The sequence below is a fragment of the Agelaius phoeniceus genome, chromosome 3 (assembly GCF_051311805.1).
Source record: "Agelaius phoeniceus isolate bAgePho1 chromosome 3, bAgePho1.hap1, whole genome shotgun sequence".
Lineage (NCBI taxonomy): Eukaryota > Metazoa > Chordata > Aves > Passeriformes > Icteridae > Agelaius > Agelaius phoeniceus.
Window position 1 is genome coordinate 6,678,240 of NC_135267.1, and position 21,929 is coordinate 6,700,168.

Sequence of the window (21,929 nt, forward strand, 5' to 3'; positions counted from 1 at the left end):
ACTCTCAAATTGGCCATGAAAACTTGAGCAAGAGCATCCAGGAAATAATTTTCAAGACTACAGCACTGAACCCTCCCAAGGGCTCTTGTCCATGTGTGAATGAGCCCTTGCCATTTCAGGCACAAGGGATGAAGCCTGGTGACAACAGCCAAAGAACTGAATAATCCAGTGGTGCTACTGAAACACAGATCTAATCCCACAATGAGGAGATGACTCCTTCAAACAGGCCTGTTATAAAATTATCAAGTGGCACAGGGGGTGGAAGGAATCGAGTTCTGATTGAACTGACTTGAAATAATAAATGCACACACTTTCTTTAAACACAGCTTGCCACATCCTGAGAATCTGGAATCAATTCCTTCCCTTTCAAGAAGCTTAAAAGTGGTGGGACTTTGATATGGCATGAGCATGTTTGCTTCTGGGCTTACAGCCCTCACCAGCCTGTTCCAAAACTTTCAACGTTTTTATATTATAAGACAGAAAAGTTAGGAAAACAAAGATGGAAAAAAAGAATCAGAAATTCAGGGAACTATTAAATCAGGGCAGCCTTGCTGCCAAATACCTTTGGTAAGTAAATGAATCATGATCAATAACATATTGCCATGTAGACTTGCAGGAGAAGGTTATCACCTGCTTCTGTGCCAGGCATAAAACATAACTGTGTGTGGCTAATGAAGTACTGCATGAATCCAGAAAAAAAAAAAATCACAATTTTTCTCTGTAATGCTAAAGCATTTTGACTTCAAAGTAAATTTAACTCATGCAGAAAAAACATAATTTTTTCCATGAAAACTTTGTCAAAATTGATAGGTTACTATGAAACACTTCTCTTTTCACAATGTTACATTTGTAAGAGGAAACTGTCTTGACAGAAAGAACCCTGTTTTGGTAAGGGGATGTTTCCGCCCTGATTGTAAAGCTGCTTGTGCAGAGCTGCTTTATACATTCATATATTTGCCAGCAGAGGGTGTCAGAATCTCAGGAACAGACCTACAAATGTATCCTTGCATCTGTTCACTCAGCTACAAGGACTCAGACGCACACTGAAACAAGGATTTACCAATCTCTTGTTGTCCTCACTGACTTTTCCACTATCAGGGAAAAAAAAAAAAAAGCATTTAGCTATGTAAAGGCTGTGCTAGCAATGCCATCTTGCCAGTGCTCCCAGGACGGGAAATACCACAGTGACACAGCCAGCAGTGGCATCACCTGAAGTGTGACACTTCTCCATGGCCCTGGCTGCAAACTAAGAGTGATAGCAGCTTGTTCTTCTCTTTGGTGTGCATCAGATTCCCATCAATTCTCACACCCAGTACCCTCATGCTGCACAAATATCATTAATTATCCCAACCACTTCATGAAACTTTTCCACAGAGCTGTAAGAGCCCCAGGCTGGGGTGAGAGCTCACGTTGCACACACCACGAGACCTGTCCTAAACCAGTACCCTACAAGGAATGGTCACACATAATGACACCTAACCCACACTTCTCACAGCCAGAGACAGGCTGATGCCACAAATTCCCAGCCTGATATCCCACACATTATTGAATTCACTTCCCTGACTCCTGAGTTAAGAGAACATAATTTAAACAACTTGATGTTTGGTGCTTTAACCACCTTGCTGTCCTGCTGCCCTGTCCCCCAGCCTCTATTGCCAATTAAAAGAAATGAAAACTATTGTTTATATAGCAATCTGGGTTCTATAATCTATTTTTAATTCACTAACAACTCGTCTTCTATTTGTGTTTTGATCATGTGCAACTGATGTTCCAGTCACTGGTGTGGCTTTCCAAATTAAACCGAGCACTGGAATCAGCTGGAGCTAGGAACAGATACAGAGGATGACTATGAGACACATATAACCTTTATCTCAGAGCTGGGAGCCACAAAAAACATTTATGATAACCACAGGCAGCAAACTCTGTTCTTTTTGGATCTCACCTGCTCATGTGGAGACACGGAAAGGGACTTCACCTAAGTAATTATATTTTATGTTTATAAAATGTGGGGGTTTTTTGTCACAGAACTATATACAACTACTTCTGCTGTTATACAGGATAAATAAAAATATAATAATATAATATTAAGAGAAATAGAAGATATAGTACGATATAATACCGATATAATACTACAATACATAAAAATGAATGTATAAAATTTATTTAACATATAAATAGAATAGACTATAATATTAATACAATATAAAAACTATTTACTACAATAGAAAGCCTCAAGCTGTACTAGGGTAAGGCCAGGCTGGACATCAAGAAGAATTTAGTCAGTGAGAGAGTTGTTAAGCACTGGAATGGGCTTTCCAGGGAGGTGCTGGAGTCACCATCCCTGGAAGAATTCAAGAAGTGACTGGATGTGGCATTCAGTGCTATGGTTTAATTGACAGGGTCATGATCAAAGGATGGACTTGATGATTTCAGGGTCTTTTCCAGATTCCAGATTTCCAGACTCCAGGTCTTTTGGGATTCTGTGATTCTATTCTATTATTTTAAATAATGCTGTAAAATGATACACACCAGATGAGAACTAGAGCCCCAGATCCCTTTTGAATCAGTGTTGCAATTTTACAAAAAATTATTAAATACAAATCAAAAATAAATAGGTTCATTTGGAAATATGTACACAGTGTTGCCCTCCTTTCCTCTTTGCACAGTCTTTTTACTGCTCAAGAAATGTAAGACAGCTACTTTATGACTAACTCATTCTCCTCCATCCAAACCAGCCTTCAGAAAAACTGCTGTTGTTCAGATGAACCAGGCAGAAGGTGAATAAAACATCCCTGGGATTAGGGAGAAACTATTCTTCCTTAGCCCTTGAAAACTGACAGTCAATTACTCAGCTGAAATTGAGGTCTGCACTGACAGTCCCAGGGACCTTACTTCATTGACAGAAAGAACATAGTTATAGATAGAAAGATCCAGCTCCACTCTGCCCATGTCGGCTTTATTCTCCTTGCAGTGCAGCACTCCAGCTGTAATAAAATTAAGCTAAAAGCTTTTCTCTACTTTGAAGAGGAAAGTTGAGCATCAGTATATTCAGAGACTGCAGTGTCTGGATAGGACAGGAGCAGGAACCAGCTAACAAAAATGGAGTGAGGATGTTTGCAGGGAGCAAAGATTGTGTCTCTCCTGCAGCTTAAAAGCTCTGGTCTCTAAAACTTTGGTGTGCTTAATTGTCATTTACAAGAGTACCTAAACCAAGAGTTTGTTATGCAGAACTAGGGAAAGCTCTCTTTAATCATAATGCAGCTTCTGAAAATGTGGAGTGCCTTGTGGGGTTAGATTCCTTATCTCACCATGGTGGGTATCAGACCTTGAATTGCAGCTCTGCTTATGGCCAGATGCAGACACCTCTAGGACAACCATTTATTCCTGGCTGGAGATGCCAGCCCTTGTGAGCCCAGGGATCTGCATATTGCAGCCACTGGAAGCAAGAGCTGGGACTGTGCATGTGGGGTAGCACAGCTGAAGATTTACAGTTGCACAGCAGACCATAAAACTTCCTTGTAAATGGCCAGGATATTTTACTTTCATTGTTACATCCATTTAGTCTAACTCTTAATTTATCTTCCTTTTACAACTTCCTATAAAGGTTAGCTGAGCATCCCATTAGCATTAGACAAAAAAGTTTTTAGCATCACTGAGAAGCGAAGCACTATAATTATTTCCTTCTGTTAACAACACAAATATATTACAGAGGAGATAGTTATCTGACATAAGTCATCATTTACCCACTTTTATCTCATGGGTCAGCCCCGGGCAATGAAATATAATTGCACAGATGAAATGTGTGGCAGAGCTGGAACCTGCAAAATTTGGTGTTTTCTGAATGATATAAGCCCATGGTATTCAACATGCCTTATGTCTCTGAGAAAGCAGTAATACAAGGGAGGAGGTACATCAGTGAATGAGTGCAAATATTGTACTAGATCATCTCAAGGGATAGGGATGTGTAAATCCACAGCTTTATGGAGCAACAGGAGCTCAGACTCACTGGAGTTTTGCCTCTCTGAGGGGAAAGGAATGCGGAGGAGAACGGCAATTTCATTAAGAAGACAGTGTGGGATGCATATAAATATGAATGGCATCTGGCTTTTGGGGGACTCTTTCTTTTCATAAACAAATGTGAGGGAAAATCTGGAGCTTACAGAGGGCAACGCACACTCCTCTAAGCAGTGCTGGGGCAGAGGAGGAAGTAGCACAGGCCAGTCTCTTCAATAAGCAGTTAGGGAGCCTGTTCTGGTGAGGGAGCTGGGCTGTATGGACAGGAGTCATGCCACAGCTGTTGGTAAAGAGGCCACCAAACACTCTGAGGCTCTTTTATTTACTACTACAGATGTAGTTAATTCAACTGTGGACATGTGAGTTGAGTCCACCTAACAAACCACCTCAAACTGTTTAGCAGCAGTGCCTGATATCATCTGAACACAGTTTACAAAAAAAAAAGATGAGAGAATGGCAAAATTCTTCCACTTCTAAGCACACAAACTCCCTGGCACATTTGGCAATGGTAATACTCACCAGCATTATCCTGCTGCTTGGTGTTTTTGATGTATGCAGAAAATTTGGAAAAGATATCGATTCCAGCAGTGTTTGATTCCCGGTGCTTAGCAGCCAGCTTGGGGTACCTGGACAGGAAAAAGCAGTGGGGAGGGCAACATCCTGTTACCAGCATCACAGCCACGGCTACAAATACAATTTACAAGAAGAGAGAAAACCCTCCTGTGTGAAGAACTGTAATTAACACTCATTATCTCAAAACAACAGCTTGGCAAGACCCTCTCAACCCTATCTGTTATCTGTCTGCCGAGGCAGGCATGTGGGGAGCTACACAGGAATGGTGTCAAGACAAAGGTAATTGCACGCGTGCTTTAGGTAACCACAATCCAAAATCAGCCTGAAATCAGAAGGAAACATAAATTTCCAGAAAGGTGCAGGGGAGTTTGGCAGCCAGATCTCTCCATTATGAATGGCAGCCGTGTCTAATCCTCAACTCTGAAAATGTACTCCAGGATGGAATAGCAAAGGGTGTTAGGATTAACCAGGTGAAGGAACATAAATGTTCCAGTCTCCACATCGCTTTTTACAGACATTTAGTGAAAAGGAATATATTGATTTGAAAGATAAACACAAACTAATGACTCCTACTGACTTCAGTGGTCTTGGAGCAGAGTATAGAAAATTTAAATGCCGGATCTCTTGCCTCAGGACTGGCCTATAGCTGCTGATTCACTTGGAGGTAAAATGCTCCATAAGGAACCAAGCCAAATTTGAAGGATTCATAGATTCTAAGGTCTAACTCACAAGCCAACTATTTATTTTTTCCATTATCCTTGTATTAAGTCCAAAATGTTTGACTTAGTAAGGCATATCTGGTAAATCTAAACCTTTCATTGGTACCTTTTTCATACTGAAAAAATCTGGGCCTTATTCCTGACCTGAATTAGTTTAGTTATAGCTTCCAGTTATGGGCTCTTGTCATTTCTTGACTAGAATAATGAGCACTTTTCTGCCTCCCGAGCCTGTCGTCCTCTGTAATCAGTTCCCCTTCCAACCTTCCTAACACACCATACAGCTCAGAAACCTCTAGTTGTTCACTGTAAAATGCTTTTCCTGGCACAGATATTTTGTGTGGCAATTCTCAGCATCTATTCCAAGTTATTTTTAGCTTTGCAAAATGTGGCCACCAGACCCCTACAATTTTTTTCTAGTACTGGTCTCCTTAATTCTGCATACAAGAGCATCCTGAAATGTGTACAGAGAAAACATTCTGCAGTTATTAGTCACATAAGTAACCTTCACACATGGAAGTCATCTCACTGAAGCCAGCAAGTTTCATAAATAAATATTACTCCTGTAAGTAAAGGTTGTAGGAAGGAGTGCTTTTTAGGAACTCTTCTTAGGACATCTTTCATTCCTAGGAAATGGAATATTGACTGAAAAAAATATCTGAAGGTCTTACTTTGGAGGTGCAAGAATCTCTTCCAAGAATTCCTCAATCTTGTTAACATCTGTCTTGACTTCTCCATTAAATGTCAGGAAAGGTGGGTGGGTCCCAGGAGCCAGATTGTGCAGGTCAGCTGGCTTTCTGCAAGCAGAGAAAAAGTCATGAAATCACTAATCTTTATGGTCGGGTAGTTGCACAGATATTTATAGTTCCTACAAAATCAGTCTGCCTTTTTTTTTTCCTCTCCAGTAATTTGTGGTTGGAAGACTTTGAAACTACCCCAAGCACCCTGTTTAATATAAAAACATTCCACAAGTGAGAAAAAAAATAAAAACAACAGCCAAACCTGAATCCCAACTATTTTGTTGTGCTCCACAGGCTCTGTAGGCCAGATAAAAATCTGATTTAACTTGGAGGGGTCTTTCTATAGTGGAAACACTAGGTCATACACCTATTTTCAATTAAACAGAACAATTTTTACCTTTTCAGATCAACAGTGGTGACATTGAACACAACTCCTTTGAGCCACAGGATCATGAAGAGACGCTGGGAGAATGGGCAGTTCCCAATGCTTTCTCCATCTATACCAGCCTGGGAAGGGGAAAGGAAAAATGGAGTTCAGATTTGTTACTCATTTACCTCCCTCAAGACGGAAAATTGAATGGTGAAAGAAAAATGAGCATTTTAAAAATAACCAGCAGTGCTTGTTATTTAATACAGTTTATCATCAACACAAGAATGGAGTTATTGCAGGATTCCGCCTTTGTCAGGAGCTCAAGGATGCAACATGGAGCCTCTCCTGAGGACATCCCTAAGGAGATGTGCCCCTTGCTGATGGCAAGCAACATCCAGGGTGCTCTTTCACCTACTCTCATCCCTACAGGACTGCCTGTCTCATGGACAGGATGGACACACATTTCTGCTTTATTTGAGTCTGTAGACCGCAGTTTAGATCAGCTCAGTATGTGCTTCACTGTTTTACTATCTAAAACGTGTACTTCAGAGTTAAACCCAAAAACTCTGGACATTGAGTTCACTCTTGTTCATGGAGTTCATTCTTGTTCACATCAACAACTGCCTCAGACACAAACAGCAAGGTCCAGACAGAAATGTCCATCTGAATCCTTCTGAGGTTCAAGGCAGGCTTCAGCCACCACATTCAGTCTGTTCCTATCTCTAGTATCTAATGAATTGCCTACAAACCACTACACAACAACACAAAACTGCTAGTGTTAGCATTGAGGAACAGCCTATTTTTTTCCTCTAAAATTTATGGTCCTTAGCCATGCAAATTCTAACTTTGAGCCATGGAGGGATACAAATAACAGCAGCTGAACTGAGCCAAAGCTGTGGCCAAGGACAACATCCTTCTACAATAATCATGCTTGTGGCCAAAGCTTTCAGGATGATAATTGTTTTGATAGATTTCCATTTTAATTTGTGGTACCATTGTGTTTAAAAGATTCTTATAATCCTGGTGAAGCAACCAACCTTCCGTTGTTGACCCACATGGATTGCATAACTGCATTTTAAGCACAGTGTGTGTCTGAAAATGGCTGATGAAAGAGCTAAGCAGATAAATGCCCTTTTCCTTTGGAGACAATATTACTTATTATAATTATAATTATTACATTACTTTGTTGGCTGTCAGAAATTTTCTTTTATTAATATTCAAGCTGTGAGGTAGCATTTCTCTGTCTTAAAGAATGAACCCCTTCTAATTATTGCAGCTCTGTGAAACATCTTGAGACATGTCCAGTTGGTACAAATTCAGGCCTTGCCTGTGAAATGTTCAGCCAAAAGATTTTCTTGTGAACATCAAGAGTCTTTCTCATGTCTTGAATGCAACTTTTGACAGTTCTGGGTTTAAAAACAAATTCCACATTTCCTGTCACCAAACTATGTGGAGAGTGTGAATTCAAGGCTTGGAGAGAACCTGACATGAAGTTCAAAGCTATGTAAAGAGATTTGATCTGGGTTCAGATTCAGTTTCAAGCACTCAGAATCTAGAGGTACTTGATTATAGGGGGGAACAGTCTGGCTTCAGTTTTACTTGAAATTATGGATCTGCAATATGTCTGGCATATGCAAGGATCAACAAACAATGTGGGTGAAAGAGTGGTAAAGCATGAGAATGAGTAAGAAAGGATGCATTTCCCATCTACCTGAGGTGAGAGTAGTCTGGTTTTGCAAAATGTCATGGATTTAATCATTAGGTCTGTTCTGCAAATTTCATGGCAACAGCAACAATGTCACCATGGGAATACCAGGGACCACCATAGTGCATGCCATAATTACTACAAAATCACATTTTCTGATTTGGATTTTGGTTGTTAAACCTTTGCCAGGAGCTTTTGACTTCTTACCCTTCCTGAAAAGAGGCAAACGCCTGGGAGAAAACAGCAATATGACACCAAAATTCCCCTTGATTTTTTCACCATCTTATTCATAAATCACAATTTCATCTTCTTCGGGAAAGACACAGGAACACAATTTCCCTGCTATCTGCATTTGTTTATTCTCATGCAAAGATAAAGGATTATCCAGACTTGTATCTTATATGTTCTCTGTCCTTCAAGGGAATGGTGAAAAACCATCTCCAGACCAGAGAACTAAAGGAGGGACAAAGCAGCTGAGTCACACAATCATAGAATCAGCTGAATCACAGAATCAGCTGAATCACAGAATCACACAATCTGCTGAGCTGAAAGGGACCCACAAGGATCACTGAGTCCAACTCTTAGCAAAGGACACCCCCAAGAGTTACACCATGTGCCTGGAAGAATGATAATGGCAGGGGAGAAACAGAAGTGATGTGTTGTGTGGGGCTAAGGGATGTAGAAGTCATAGGGAAAATGAAAAAGTTGTGAAATCTGGAAGAAATAAGATTGATTTGGTGATCAAAACTAAAATCATTTGTGTAGGTCAAATGAGGCCTCCAACAGTCCCAATGGTCAAAATTCCTTCTCAACACTTCCAAAGCAATGGGAAACATTTATTGCCAGAGACAGATTGGGAATAGGCAGAGGAAATTTCAAAAACAAAAGATAAACTAAAGAAAAAGTACAGTATGATCTCTGTTCAAAGCTCTGGGATCTGGAAGCCCGGCTCATGATTTGGGTGGAGACTGACTCATGGGTTTTGATCTCATGTGACTGGCATAACTGAAAATGCTACCACAAATCACAAGGCAAACTGGTGACAGAGGAGGGAACAGAATCAAAATCTCCCCAGCAACACAACTTATCTGTTATATTCAGCTCTTTTTCTGTGGAAATTATAGGCAAGGCACTCTTGGTTTTGTGAATCCTTTCTCATTGCCTCTAACAGCAGTCAGTAATTCAACATTCAGCACTCATAAAGAGCAAAACCTTAGTAGGTAACAACTTCAAAGGCTTATCAGAGTGTTTTGAGATCCCTTGTGAAGTCTATTAACTACCAGGAGGAGATGAGAAAGAAAACTTGCCAGGCTTAGTCACTCTGAGGTTCAAAGAAAAAAAGCTTTCTTAAAGCACTCCAGTAGTGCCTAAATGAAAATCTGTTACATATTTGTCCAAGAGTAAGGGCTCAGAAAGGCAGGAATTAAATAATACCTTCATCAAGATCAAGAACTCAAGCAGTGGATGGAAAGAAAGGAACATATAATTGACAAGCTGGAGAACCACCATTAATCCCTGCTGTTTTTCACAAAAGCTTTCTCATGCAGCTTCCCTGAAACACAGTAAAAGTGATGAAGCACTTATAAAACGGAGCAAGTTGGTGACATATGCACTCTCCCTGCCAGTAATATTGGATATTTCTGATACAATGATTGCAACTAAGGACAGGCTGACAATTCTGAATAAAAGACTGCAGTTAGGACAGATTTGAGGCTTTGTGGGCACTAGGATAAAGGAGATAGAGTTGTTAAAGTGCACTCCCAACTGAGAAGAGCCTCACCTGAAAAGGCAAATTCCCATCGTGACCATGGAAAAGTAAAATAGATTTGAGGATTTGCTGGGTGAGACTCTTTGGCCAACCACTACTCACCCCACTGAAGTTTAACTGAGGTGCCCAAGGGAAGGTCTCCTGTGTGAGCAAGGCCAAGATGCACATCTGAAAGATGAATCTGTCCACCTTTCACTTTGACTGCATCCACTGAGTGCCTTAGTTTTAAGTGGGATGAATGTGGACCCCAGCAACAGAAAAGTCCGGAGTTTGCAGAGAGAGAATTTCTAGAGATTTATGTTTCTCCATCTTGGAAACAGCACTTTCTGCTCCCATTGCTTTCCACAAACACAATTTTATTAGTTTACCTACTCAAAAAGTATGCTTTTCTACTTAGTCTCCAGCTGTTTCTGTCCTTCACACTAAGCAATGCAAGGTCCTGCCCTGGAACTCAGTACAACCACATCAGGAAAAGCCTCCTGTCAGACCAGCTGCTTCCCTCTATCTGAGTAATGGCAAGAATGAACAACATGTTCTCCTTTATTAATTACAAGGTGCTCCCCCTTAAACAGTTCAGCTATTTTTAGTGAATTACTTAAACCTTAAAAACATTTGTGTGCATGCGTGGGGGCTGCATGAACTCATTATCAATTAACAAAATTTAGGTGGTTTCAGGAGGGAGAAAAAATAGTCTCAGTGATTTTATGAACTTGTGTCAAGTATTTTTGTGAAGTCATGGCAGTATCAAAAGCCTCCAACCACTGCACAGCACAGCTGAACAATGTGAACAAGGAGCTCTTCTCAAGTTCAAGCTAATACTTTGCTATAAATGAAATAACTGGAATAAATTTCCTCACATATTCCAAAAAATACACCAACTGGTAAATGCAATACACACAGACAACTGTATATTATTTTAACTAATCTTAAGGGAGGAAAAAAAGACAAGTTCCAGTTTTTCCCAAAATACAGAACTTCAAAGAAATACACCATCATTAATAATGACTAAGCATCTAGCTTAAAAATGGCAGCACTGGAAAGAATTGCATATGGCAAAGCACCGTGGTTTTTCCAGGCAAATAATGTATTTGGGTTTATCTATCCTCCTTCTCCTTTCATTTTTCACTGCATTGAGGTCACTCTACACGTGGTCCAGGGGCCTGTTAGACTGTGGGGTAAAGCAAGGAGATATTTTTGATTGCATTAAAACACTTTTTTTTTTTTTTAAGGATTTTAACAAGTTAACAAAAACAAGCAGGCTAATTCACCTAAATGTTTCCCAGTAAAGATTAAGGAGGGATTTGATTTCATCATCCCTACAATCAAACTCAAGGCTCACATTACACATGGTTACATCCTCTCTGTTTTAAAACTGGGAAAGCTCCTGCCTTTTGACACTTACTCTCCTTACGCCCAGAATCCAAATGGGAAGTGAAAATCCTATTGGAAACGCAAAGCTGGCCAGGAAATATCCTATTTATTGTGCAATTAAGGAAAAAAAAATCTGTCTTAGTAATTATACCACACACAGAATAGCACAAATCTCCATTGTAGGGAAAAAAACATGGGTTGCAACATGAGATCAGACATGCCAAGGTATTGCTTTAGTAAGGGTTTTTTTTTTTTCCATTTTCTTGTCTTTTTTTTCCTTCCCAACTTCTCATCCAAATGCAAAAGCCAGTGAGCTTTTTGGAGTGCCACCAACCAAGAGGCAAGCTAAGAACTGTACATTCATAGAGCAGCACTGGTAGGTCTTAGGTAAGAAGTAAATCTTGTCTCACAAGCCCTGTGTATCACAGGACACTCTTGTTGACTGTGGCTCTGATTCAGGAAAGCATTTAAGCATGTGCTGAAATACATCCCAATTCAGAGGAAGTATATGCTTGACTTTAAGCATGTTCTTAAGTCCTGTTGATTTCAATAGGACTTAAGCACATACTTAAGTACTTTCCTGAACAGGGGCCTATAAAAACAAGAATAAATTTGCTGTACAGCATTCAACTTCATTGGACTTTTCCTGAGATTTCGTTTTGCTAGGAGAAGCTGTGGGCAGCAGCCTTCCAAAGGAGGGCAAGATAGAGCAGGAATATGTCCCTAAGCACACACACATGGAAATGGACCATGTGCATATATGTCAAACAAAAATAGAGCTTTGCCTGAAGGGCTGTCAGAGTAGTAAGAAAACAAAAATGAAGTGGTGAGACTCTAGCCAGCTCCCCAAAAGCCAGCCAAAATGCTGTCCAAGCTTGGCATTACATACAGGCATATATTTCAGATGCACATAAGCTGAACTGGTCTGTGCTGCTGGCCAATTTGAGGGGAGCTGGCTTCTCACACTGGGCTCCAAGCAGCTGAGCAGGGCTGAGCATCTCCAAGGAGCTGCCACTGCTCTCTCAGATCCCTGCAGCTTTGGAAGAGATGCATTTGTACTCTTGAGATGTTCAGGACTTTCAGGAGATGGAATTGCAGGTTGGAGACCCCATGGACATCATGCAGTTAGGACATGACAAATACTATCTACAGGTTTGGTAAATCATGATTTTTTCAACTTTTTATATCCACATGAGGGGCAGCATGGGCAGGAAGGGATCAGTCCTATAGGTTGGCTTCTTCTAGAGAATCTTTTCATTATGGTTTAGGATATTCACAGTTAAAGATCAGATTCATCTGCCACATCAGGTGAGGTCCTGCTAGCAGAGCAGCTGCATGCACAGGGATCAACCTGCACAAATAGGTCCCATTTGCCTCAAGGGCTTTGTTGGAGTCACTGGCCACTGTATTTGCTCTTGCATGAAATAATTTTTGCTCTAAAATAAAGCTTGTGATGTCTGAGAACTCCATTCAGTCATGTGCAGTTTAGACTTGGAAAACTACAGACTAGACATGGGTGAATGGTCTGATCACATGGAAAGAATTCCATGTTATTCCATCACCTCTTCTGCTTGCTTTTAAAGTTCCATGACTTGACAAATATCAGTGGAGTAGAAGAGCACAGTCTGACACCCTAGAACGTGATATTATTTTCATTTCATTTATATTTGTAGAGCTGTTACTTAGCTTTGCATATGGTCAACCTAATGAGAATTTCATATTAGATAATCAGAAGTAGTGGGAACTATAACAAAACTTCCTACACCAAATATATAAATATATATATATATATATATATATATATATATATATATATATATATGCAAAAAGTTTGGTACCAAATTATTTTTTTTTCTAAGAGAACATATTCCAGCCTGCTCTGCTGTGAGGAACTTCTGAACACCAAGTCTGACTTTCACAGGGTGACATATAAAGGAAAAGCCCCCAGAAGAGTGAGAGTCATTAAGTAACACCAGCAGTACTGTAGAAAGAAATCACATAGAGCCTGTATTTATATTCTTTTAATGTCAGCAAAATACAAGCTAAAGGATGGGTGCTAAATGCAGGCTGACATTTTCAGAGTGGCTAACAGTTTTAGAACTTGTGAGACAATTTGAAGGCAGCTGACTTCTCACAAGTATCAACTATCTACACTTGGCAAATCATGCCACAAGCAACCCAAAATGAAAAGCTGATTTTAAAAGCCTCAGTAAGAGGAAAGTATCACTGACTGTGAGTTTCTTGAGCAACTACACAAAAAATTCAGAGTGTTCAAAAATAAAATCTCCATTGGAAGAATATTATTTGAGGAGCTCACTTGGAATTTGACAAATACCTGATGGAGATGCATGAAAGCTTTGGCCATATCACCTTGAGGAATATACCTGGAGTTGTGGTCTTTGGCCAGCCCCCAGGGATGGGAAAGGTGCTGGGACCACACAAACCTGGGAGGTCACAACATGCAGGACTCTCAGGGCTCCTGGCTGCCCAGCAGCCCACGCAGCAGACAAAATTTCCTTCTAAAATTCCTATTGCAGTTTCCCTCCCCACAGAAAACTCACCACAGCCTCTGTTCAGTAATGCTGTGAGTGTTTTAAAATGGGTTTTTTAGACTTAGCACAATTTAGAGCAAAATCTTGAAATTCTTCATAACCAAAAATTGCCATTCTTGTCATAGCAGATTGTACACAAAGTTCCTATGTTTCAGAACTTACTGGACTGAAAATACAGGTGTTTCATTCTTGGCTTGATGGACAAACAACAATCATCCTTTACACTTCTTCCTGAGCCTTTTCCAACTTAATAAAGCAACTGTGCTCCCATCACTCACAAGGATCCTGGCACAGGATCCTGGGTACCCACACCAGCCAGTGGATGCAACCTCAGGAAACAGCTTTTAAAAGCTTTGCTTTTTGGGAACCCATCAATAATTCACTGTGCATGAGACATCACAGGAACAAGAAAATAACTCAAGAAATGTCAGCTATATAAGTTTAACATATAGAAAGATACTGGGAAAATGAGTAACAGTAACTCACAAGGGAATGTGGAAATCTAAAGTTGATAAGAAAAGACAATATGGACATATCAGGAACAAATAACATGAATTAACCCAAGTACATTTTGTTCTCTGCCAGGTTTCCCAGCACATTGGGTAGGAAAGAAGAAGCAGGTACCTAGAGCTGACCTCTGTAAGGTTTATGACATCAAATCCAGACCATATTTTCATTAACAAAATAGGAAAACAAGACCTGTATGAAACCTCTGCAAAGTGCTTGTACAAGTAGTTGAAAAGATACTTATAGAGTAGCAATAATCAAGTTTTCTGTTAGCACATAAACATGTAACAAATAGAGGTACCATAAAGGTCTGTGACAAGATGAGTCATATTTAATGTTTCCATTAGCAAAATGGAGGAAGGAACAGACAGAACCTTACAAAATTTCCTGGCAACAACAAGCCCAGAGAGGTTACTGGGATTTCCCAGGAGAGGAGTAGACTCAAAGTGATGCTAAAAAGTTGGAACAAAGTGTCTGAAATCACTTAAATGAAATTCAGCAAAATAAGCTTCAAGGTGTAAGATGTCAGAAAAACAAACTGTGATGTACAAAATGCAGGATGGGGAATACTGGTGAGGGAAAAGTGAAGGAGGTTTTACGTAAATCACAACGTGAATCATCTCTCTGTGCCTCTGCAGGAAACAGCAACAAGTTAATGAGAAGTACACGTGTTGCTCTACTACAACATAACAGTCTCCTCAAGCATGCATAAAACTGCTTCACAAAGAGCATGATGATCCATTGTTGTTCATGCCCACAGAGGATGGGATTAAGTATTTTGCTCAATTTGCAACACCAAAGATTTAGGAGGGGGAAAAACTAGTGTAATTATAGGACTAATGAAACACAAAGCAGGCTTTCTAAGGAGATTGTGTAATCTGCATCTAGTGGAGGCTTTGAAGAAAACCAAAAGAAGCTGGTAAAACTGGTCTTGATTTATTTCATCTTGCTGCAGAGCAAAGAGGGGGCATAGAATGTTTTAAAAATCCTTTTTAACAGTATATATTAGTGACTCTGACAATAAAGCTGCTCCTGCTGCCAGTGCTGGATGCTTGGTGGCACAGACTTTTGCCTCCCTCTGACCTGCACAGGATGAAGTCTGGCCCCAGTGAAATCAATGCCCACGACTTTGACAGTACCAGAATTTCACTCAGAGGTTTCATGGCCAGAGGGGACAATTATCATAATTTTTCCTGACCTTTTTGCATCATACAAACACTGATTTTGCTCAGCCTGTAGCCAACATTCTGTGGCTGAACTATAACATATGTTCTGGAAGGGTTTCTGGGAGAGGCACAGGCCTCACATAGAGTGGTAGTAAAATCCCCTCTAGCGTTGCCTGTTTGCATTGCAGGGAGCAGCTCCTGCCCCAAGGAAGCCAACATCCCTTTTCTGGGGTTTTCCAAAAGGTACCTAACTTGTCACATCAGTTCTACATGCAATCTTTTTTCCTTATCTATCAGTTCCATTTATGCACCTGGGTTCAAGTACTGGAAGGAACCTTAGTGACAGGATTTGGGCAGTCAGGACACAGCAGCATTCAGAAAATTCTCACGATTTTGTAAAATTCAATAGAGATGCTGAAGCGCCAGCTGCTGTTGGTTGTTTTGGATACAATGGTGTATCTCCTAGGAAGAAGTAAGGGCTTTGAACAAGGAAGTCACAAATCTGTTTTATTAAGATAAATAAACTTAGAATCATAGTGGTTTGGGTTGGAAGGGACCTTAAAGATCATCTATTCCCAAGCCCTCTGCCATGGGCAGGGATACCTTCCACCAGACCGGGCTGCTCCAAGTCCCTGGACACTCTCAGGGATGGGGCAGCCACAGCTTCTCTGGGCACCCTGTGCCAGAGCCTCACCACCCTCACTGGGAAGAATTTCTTCCTAATATCCAATCTAAATCTCCTCTCTTTCAGTTTGATGCCATTTCCCCTCGTCCTGTTACTCCAGGCTCTTGTAAATGTGTTCTCTCCATCTTTCTCGTTGGCTCCCTTCAGGCACTGGAAGGATCTTGTCCTGCAAGATTTTGATACCAGTGCCTGTTCAGCTCTGCATATCCATAATGCAGCTCCCTCATTTTGGAAGCTCAAGCCTGCAGGATCTTGTTGGGGTTTTTGCCTTTAGGTGCCACACCATTGATGGGTTATATTCTAATGGAGTAGGTGGTGGATGCCCCATCCCTGGAAATGTTCAAGGTCAGGCTGGACAAGGCTCTCAGCAAACTGATCTAGTTAAAGGTGTTCCTAATTACTGGAGGAGAATCAAACTAGATGACCTTTAAAATGTCCCTTCCAACTCATAAAATTATATGATTCAGTGATAATGTACCATATCTAATTCCATAACAGTCAGTATTCACACAAAATATTCCCACTACATTTTCCACTGACTTCAGTGAAAGCAGAGTCATACTTTGGATTCACTAGTTTCTTCCTAATAAATGATTAAAACCACAAGTGCTCTGAGGAAAGAATTTGTGAATAACTCTTATTTAGCTATTCACAAAGCACCAATTTTAATACTTTCAGATATTGATGATTCTATATCCTGAGAGCTAATTAGATACCAAAAAAATCATTTCCCCCTGGGGAAGCTGCTGAAAATAAAATGAGAGATAGATCAGTGCCAAAAGGTGTCATAGGCAATGCAAATTCTAGCCAAATTATTCCTGTTTCTAGTGGAGATCAGGTGCAAATCAGGTGTTTCTCCAAAACAAGACCTGTGCAGAGTTCCCATTACAGTACCAGAATCCTACATGCATTTTTTCTTGTAAGAATTAAATCTGGCACATCTGGAATTTGGATGTCTGTTAAAAATGTCTGAGCCAGGGGTAGTAATCTGGCCACACAGCATATTCTGCAAATGTTGGTGAATAGCAGCCAAATTTCCATGCCTCTAAGCAGCATATCAGACTAACAAATAATAACAGCAGCCAGGTGCTGAAAGTCAATGCTGAACCTGAAATAAGATCCAGGGCTGAATTATTTATTGAAATTCCATGACTTTATTTGCAGTCTTAGGAAAGAGAGTCACTTGCAGGCACTGCAAATAAAGGTCTGGATGGTGGGTGTTGCTGATAAGTGCATTTACCATACCAGCTGATCCCATAAAGTGTCCTGGGGGTCTTGTTCTGTACCTTATTAACATCATAAAAATACTGAATGGGTTAAAAGAGCAATTGGCAGCCCTCAGGAGGTGTCCCAGAGTGGGCAGGACCCGGCCTTCCTCTCTCCTTTTGCATCTCCAAAGTTCACAGCCCTGCAGAGGGCAGGGGGAAGCTCCATCCTGAGATGTGATGGGTGTTTCTGACTTCCCCTGAATGCAGATCAAACTGCAAAGGACCAGCAAACCACAGGCCCAAAGCAGCCTGATGTTTGATGTTTGCACCACGTGTGACTTCCAAGCACAACCCACAATCACTCCAATAAACTAATTGTCAATACAATATTACTGGTATTTGGACCAAGCCTTGATGCCCTGAGAATAAAAATGCCTTATAAATAAATTTTCTGGTTTCCAGCTACTCACAGAGAAAAAATTACAGAGCTCAGTATCGAGGGGATACTTTTTTTTTTTACTTTTCATATTTTGTTCCTTGCTGTATTTCATCTGATCATCTACACAGACATGCAGCCATATTTAGCCATTAGAGGGACATTGCACTACAAAGCAGTCTTTTCTGACACCACTCCCTCTGAATATTTCCTTAAACAAGAAACAGAGAGCAAGTTCTGAGTTTATAAGTAGAAATACCTACAGTGAAAGCAAGAGTCTAAGATATACACACAAACAGCAAGTAAATGTTCCTTGGGATCCACCTAAAAGCAAAACAATTTGTGTGTTCAATATCAAATGATGGAGAAAATAAACAGTGGTGCTTCCCAAAAGCTACTGAGAAATTCTGAATAAGTGTGTGCATTAGTAAAAGTAGAATTCACAAGTATTTTTTTGCACAATGGGCTTCTGAATTTAATGTATGATAAATATTGTAAACAGAAAAGAACAGATCAAAGAGAGAAGTCTGGAACACATTTCTTGTTTGCTCAGTATCCCAGTGCAGGATGATTTCTTAAATTCCTTTGTCTGTAATGTTTGGGCCAGTTCGAAATGCTTTAAAAAGAAATGGTTTTGATAATTTTCTCAAAACAAATTTTTAAGTGATGCTCAGAGGGAATTTCCTCTGACTTCATTTTATCCTATTATACAGCATGAAAAACAAAAACAACCAAACCCAAAACCAAAGCTAAATTAAGTTTAATTCAATGCTATTCATCAAAATAATCAACTGCACTTTCCCTAGCACCTCTTCCCCTCTTACTGTCCTTTTGTTTCTGGGATCTTTGATGATGCTGTTAATTCCAAATATCATCTTTTTTTTTTTTTATTCTCATCACTCCCAAATTCCTCGTGCTCCAAGTGGAGCAGCCTCCAAAAGGCCCAGCAGTGACTCCAGCATGGCTGCACAGCAGAACAGCAGAACTCTTCTCCAGCCTGTTCTTTCCTCCCACAGCTTCCTCAGAAGCAAGCAGTAGCCTTCTTCCCCAAATGTCTCTTGCTTGCACTCTTCCCCTCACAAGAAAATTATCACTTTGTTGATTTTATTTCATTTCATGCCCCTCACCTTCCAGCCATATTCTCCATTCCCTGGCTTCACCACTGATTTGGTGACAGCAGCCAAGGATCTGTCCCCAGCTCCCATCCCTTTCTCTGGCTCTCCACTCTGCTTCTCTGCCACTGTTACCCAGCTGCTTTATTCAAATTAAGCAAATCCTTTTTGATATGGTGGAAATGGAGTGTGACACAAGGGTCATGCTCTCTAAATCTCCTCATCCATTTATTGTTAAGTTCATCAGAAGGTGCCACCTTCTCTCGAGACAATCCAGGTTAATCAGGTAATTGAGAAACCAGGATTTGGCAAGAGAATTTCTGAACATTTTCTATACATTTGTGTACAGCAAGGCCTAATTCCCTCAAATACCTGGATAAGGTCTGAAAAATAAGCTGTTTTTTAAATCTTTACCTACAATTCTCTCTAAAATGGAGAGTTTTTTTCCCCTATTATTGTAAAATCTCAAGCACACACGGGAGGTCTTCAAAAAATAACAAGTAAGAGAAATCCTATAATTTCACACTTCCAATGCAAAGCTAAGCATCTGTTAGTACAAAATCACTCTTTCTGGCAGAATGGCACAAGGTGATTAGTACTACTGCTGCACTCACTTTCAAAGATCCTGCATATGGCTTAAAAGAAATGTTAAATAAATATTCAAATAGTTTTAATAAGCTAAAAAATTATTAATCCTTGGTGCCCAGAGTGAAAGAGATGTCATGGGACTAATTATAACTTTATAGAGATTATAATATTTATATAACTTTATAAAAATATATATAACTTTCTATAAAAGTTACATAACTTCTTCACAGCTCCCATCTTGGCCACATCCTTCCCCAGCTCTTCAAGGCTGGACATGAGGATCTGTCTACAGTCAGCATTTCTGAGATATACTATTATTGTTGAATCATCTGTTTTGAGATAAACTCTGAATCATGAGGGCATCGAGCAGAGATCCTGCTCAGTCAGAGAACAAGGCGTTCCCACAAGCACAGGTCATAGGGCTGCTGGTGCCAATGGGCCAGGATGGGCAGGGGATGCTTCCCACTCTGAAACAAGTCTTCCCACATCCATGTTCACCTGCCTTCAGTAGAGACCGAATAGCAAGAGGACTCATGGAGTGTTTAGAGAAAGATGTAATGGAAGATTTGTAAATATGGAATTAAAGTATATAATAGAAGATCACATTTGTGCACTCTGAGGAGCTCCTTGTGGCTCCATCTTGGACCAAGCTGAGTACAGAGTGTTTAATACAGTGGAAACATCATTTTTGAACCTCAAGCAAGACCCAGTCCTAGGACTGGATTTAGAGCTTAACTGTGAGATTCAGAGATATTGTTATAAAAAAGAAAACAAAAACAAAAATTCAAATTTAGCACAAATCAGTACAAGAAAGGGCAAAACACAATTCCTTGTCAAACTGCATGAGTGAGTTAACAATCAGAATGAAAAGTGAATTAAAATGAACCAAATTCTAATGGAAGACTGAAAATAAGCTTAATAATTAAGGGCATTGTTGCACTGAATCCTCTTGGGATGTCCTGGGCATTTAAAAGAACTAAGCACAGAAAAACAACTAAAACTGCCATTCTGAGAGAACCTAGAACCTGCAAGAATATTCCATTATTCAACCCCTCTTCATTCAGGAAGAGCTTTTTAAAAAAACACTATAAATAAAATAAACAAGCAAAACAGGTCTCCAGTTGCACACTGAATCAGCAGCAATGGCTCATCACAAAACACAGAGCAGTGAAAGAAAATAATTTCCCCCCATGATATGCATTTGCATCTGTTTGAAGTTGCCCATTCAGCAGCTAAAAGCAAAAGGAAAGCAGTAACACAACGTGCCTGTTGACCCACACAAATTGAATCACAATCTAGAAAAACACCAGCAACAATAGCAATGATCCATCGGGCCTGGTTTCTCTGATTTCCACTTGTTTGGGACAATACACAGGTACAGGCATGCACCAGCAGGCAGAACAACAATAGCTACATGCCCTGGATGTCAGGGTTCAGGGTGGTTTTTTTGGGTGTTATAATGTCATGAAGAGGACAAGCTTGGCAATCCATACACAGCCAGCCATACAGATACCAGCCCAACCTGAAAATTAATTCAGTATTTTGTCAGGAGTTAATCCATGATGATTGGGTTGCTTTTGCAGTCATTCATCTGTGTAAAGGGAAAAGAGGGGAAATTTTACCTGGACATGCTACTGGACTACACTGATATGAAAATGGATGTTGGGGCAAACGTTTCAAAGGGAATGAAGCCAAGGCACGGGGCTGTGGCATGACTGAGGCAATGACAGACAGAAAGGGCATTCCACTCTTGTATCTCCCAGTTTAGCTCTTCCTCATCTCATCTTCAAGGTCTGACCTGTACTGGAACAGCAATCATCAGCTCAGCCTTTGGAGGCCCTTCCAAAGTCTGGCCCTGGCATAACCAGGTTTGATAAGCACAAAAGATAACCAATCCCATATTTAACCAGCACCTGAATTAATCACATTCCATTATCACACCCAGGACACGTAAGCAACCTCTCAGCATCATTTCTGTCAGACTAGCCTCAACCAAATTTGTGCTGCCATTCAGAGACACAGAAAGCAAAGATTCCTTCTCTGCTTCAACCAAGCCCTGTTCTTTTTTGTCAACACCGCCTCCATAGCAGTGCCCTGCTGGTTTGCAGATTTTCTGGTGTGTTTATTCCTTTCTTGTCCCTTGCTATGTGTGCTTCATTACAGCATATCTAGTCTTGGTCTGAAGCAGAGGCAAACAGGGCATGACTTCTTTGGTGGTTCATTCCAACAGGTAATCACCTTTACAATCACTATTAAGCCTACTCCTACTCTGACTACATCTGACCTTAACTATTAATATGTTGCACAGAGAAGTTGTGAATTTCCCATCCCTGGAAGGGATCAAGGCCAGGTTGGATGGGGCTTTGAGCTACTTGGTCTAGTGGAAGGTGTCCCTGTCCATGGCAGAGGGATTAGAAA

The 21,929-nt window shown here is 40.4% G+C and overlaps 1 protein-coding gene across 1 annotated transcript in view; it reads right to left on the reverse strand.

The window, feature by feature from the left end:
* Positions 1–21,929, reverse strand: part of CLIC5 (chloride intracellular channel 5) — a 49,966-nt gene that overhangs the window by 16,954 nt on the left and 11,083 nt on the right. The window contains exons 2-4 of the mRNA XM_054628675.2: positions 6,441–6,550; positions 5,975–6,100; positions 4,534–4,640 (exon numbers count right to left, since the gene is read on the reverse strand). Coding sequence (XP_054484650.1) covers positions 4,534–4,640; positions 5,975–6,100; positions 6,441–6,550 — 343 coding nt within the window. The remainder of the gene's footprint in view (positions 1–4,533; positions 4,641–5,974; positions 6,101–6,440; positions 6,551–21,929) is intronic.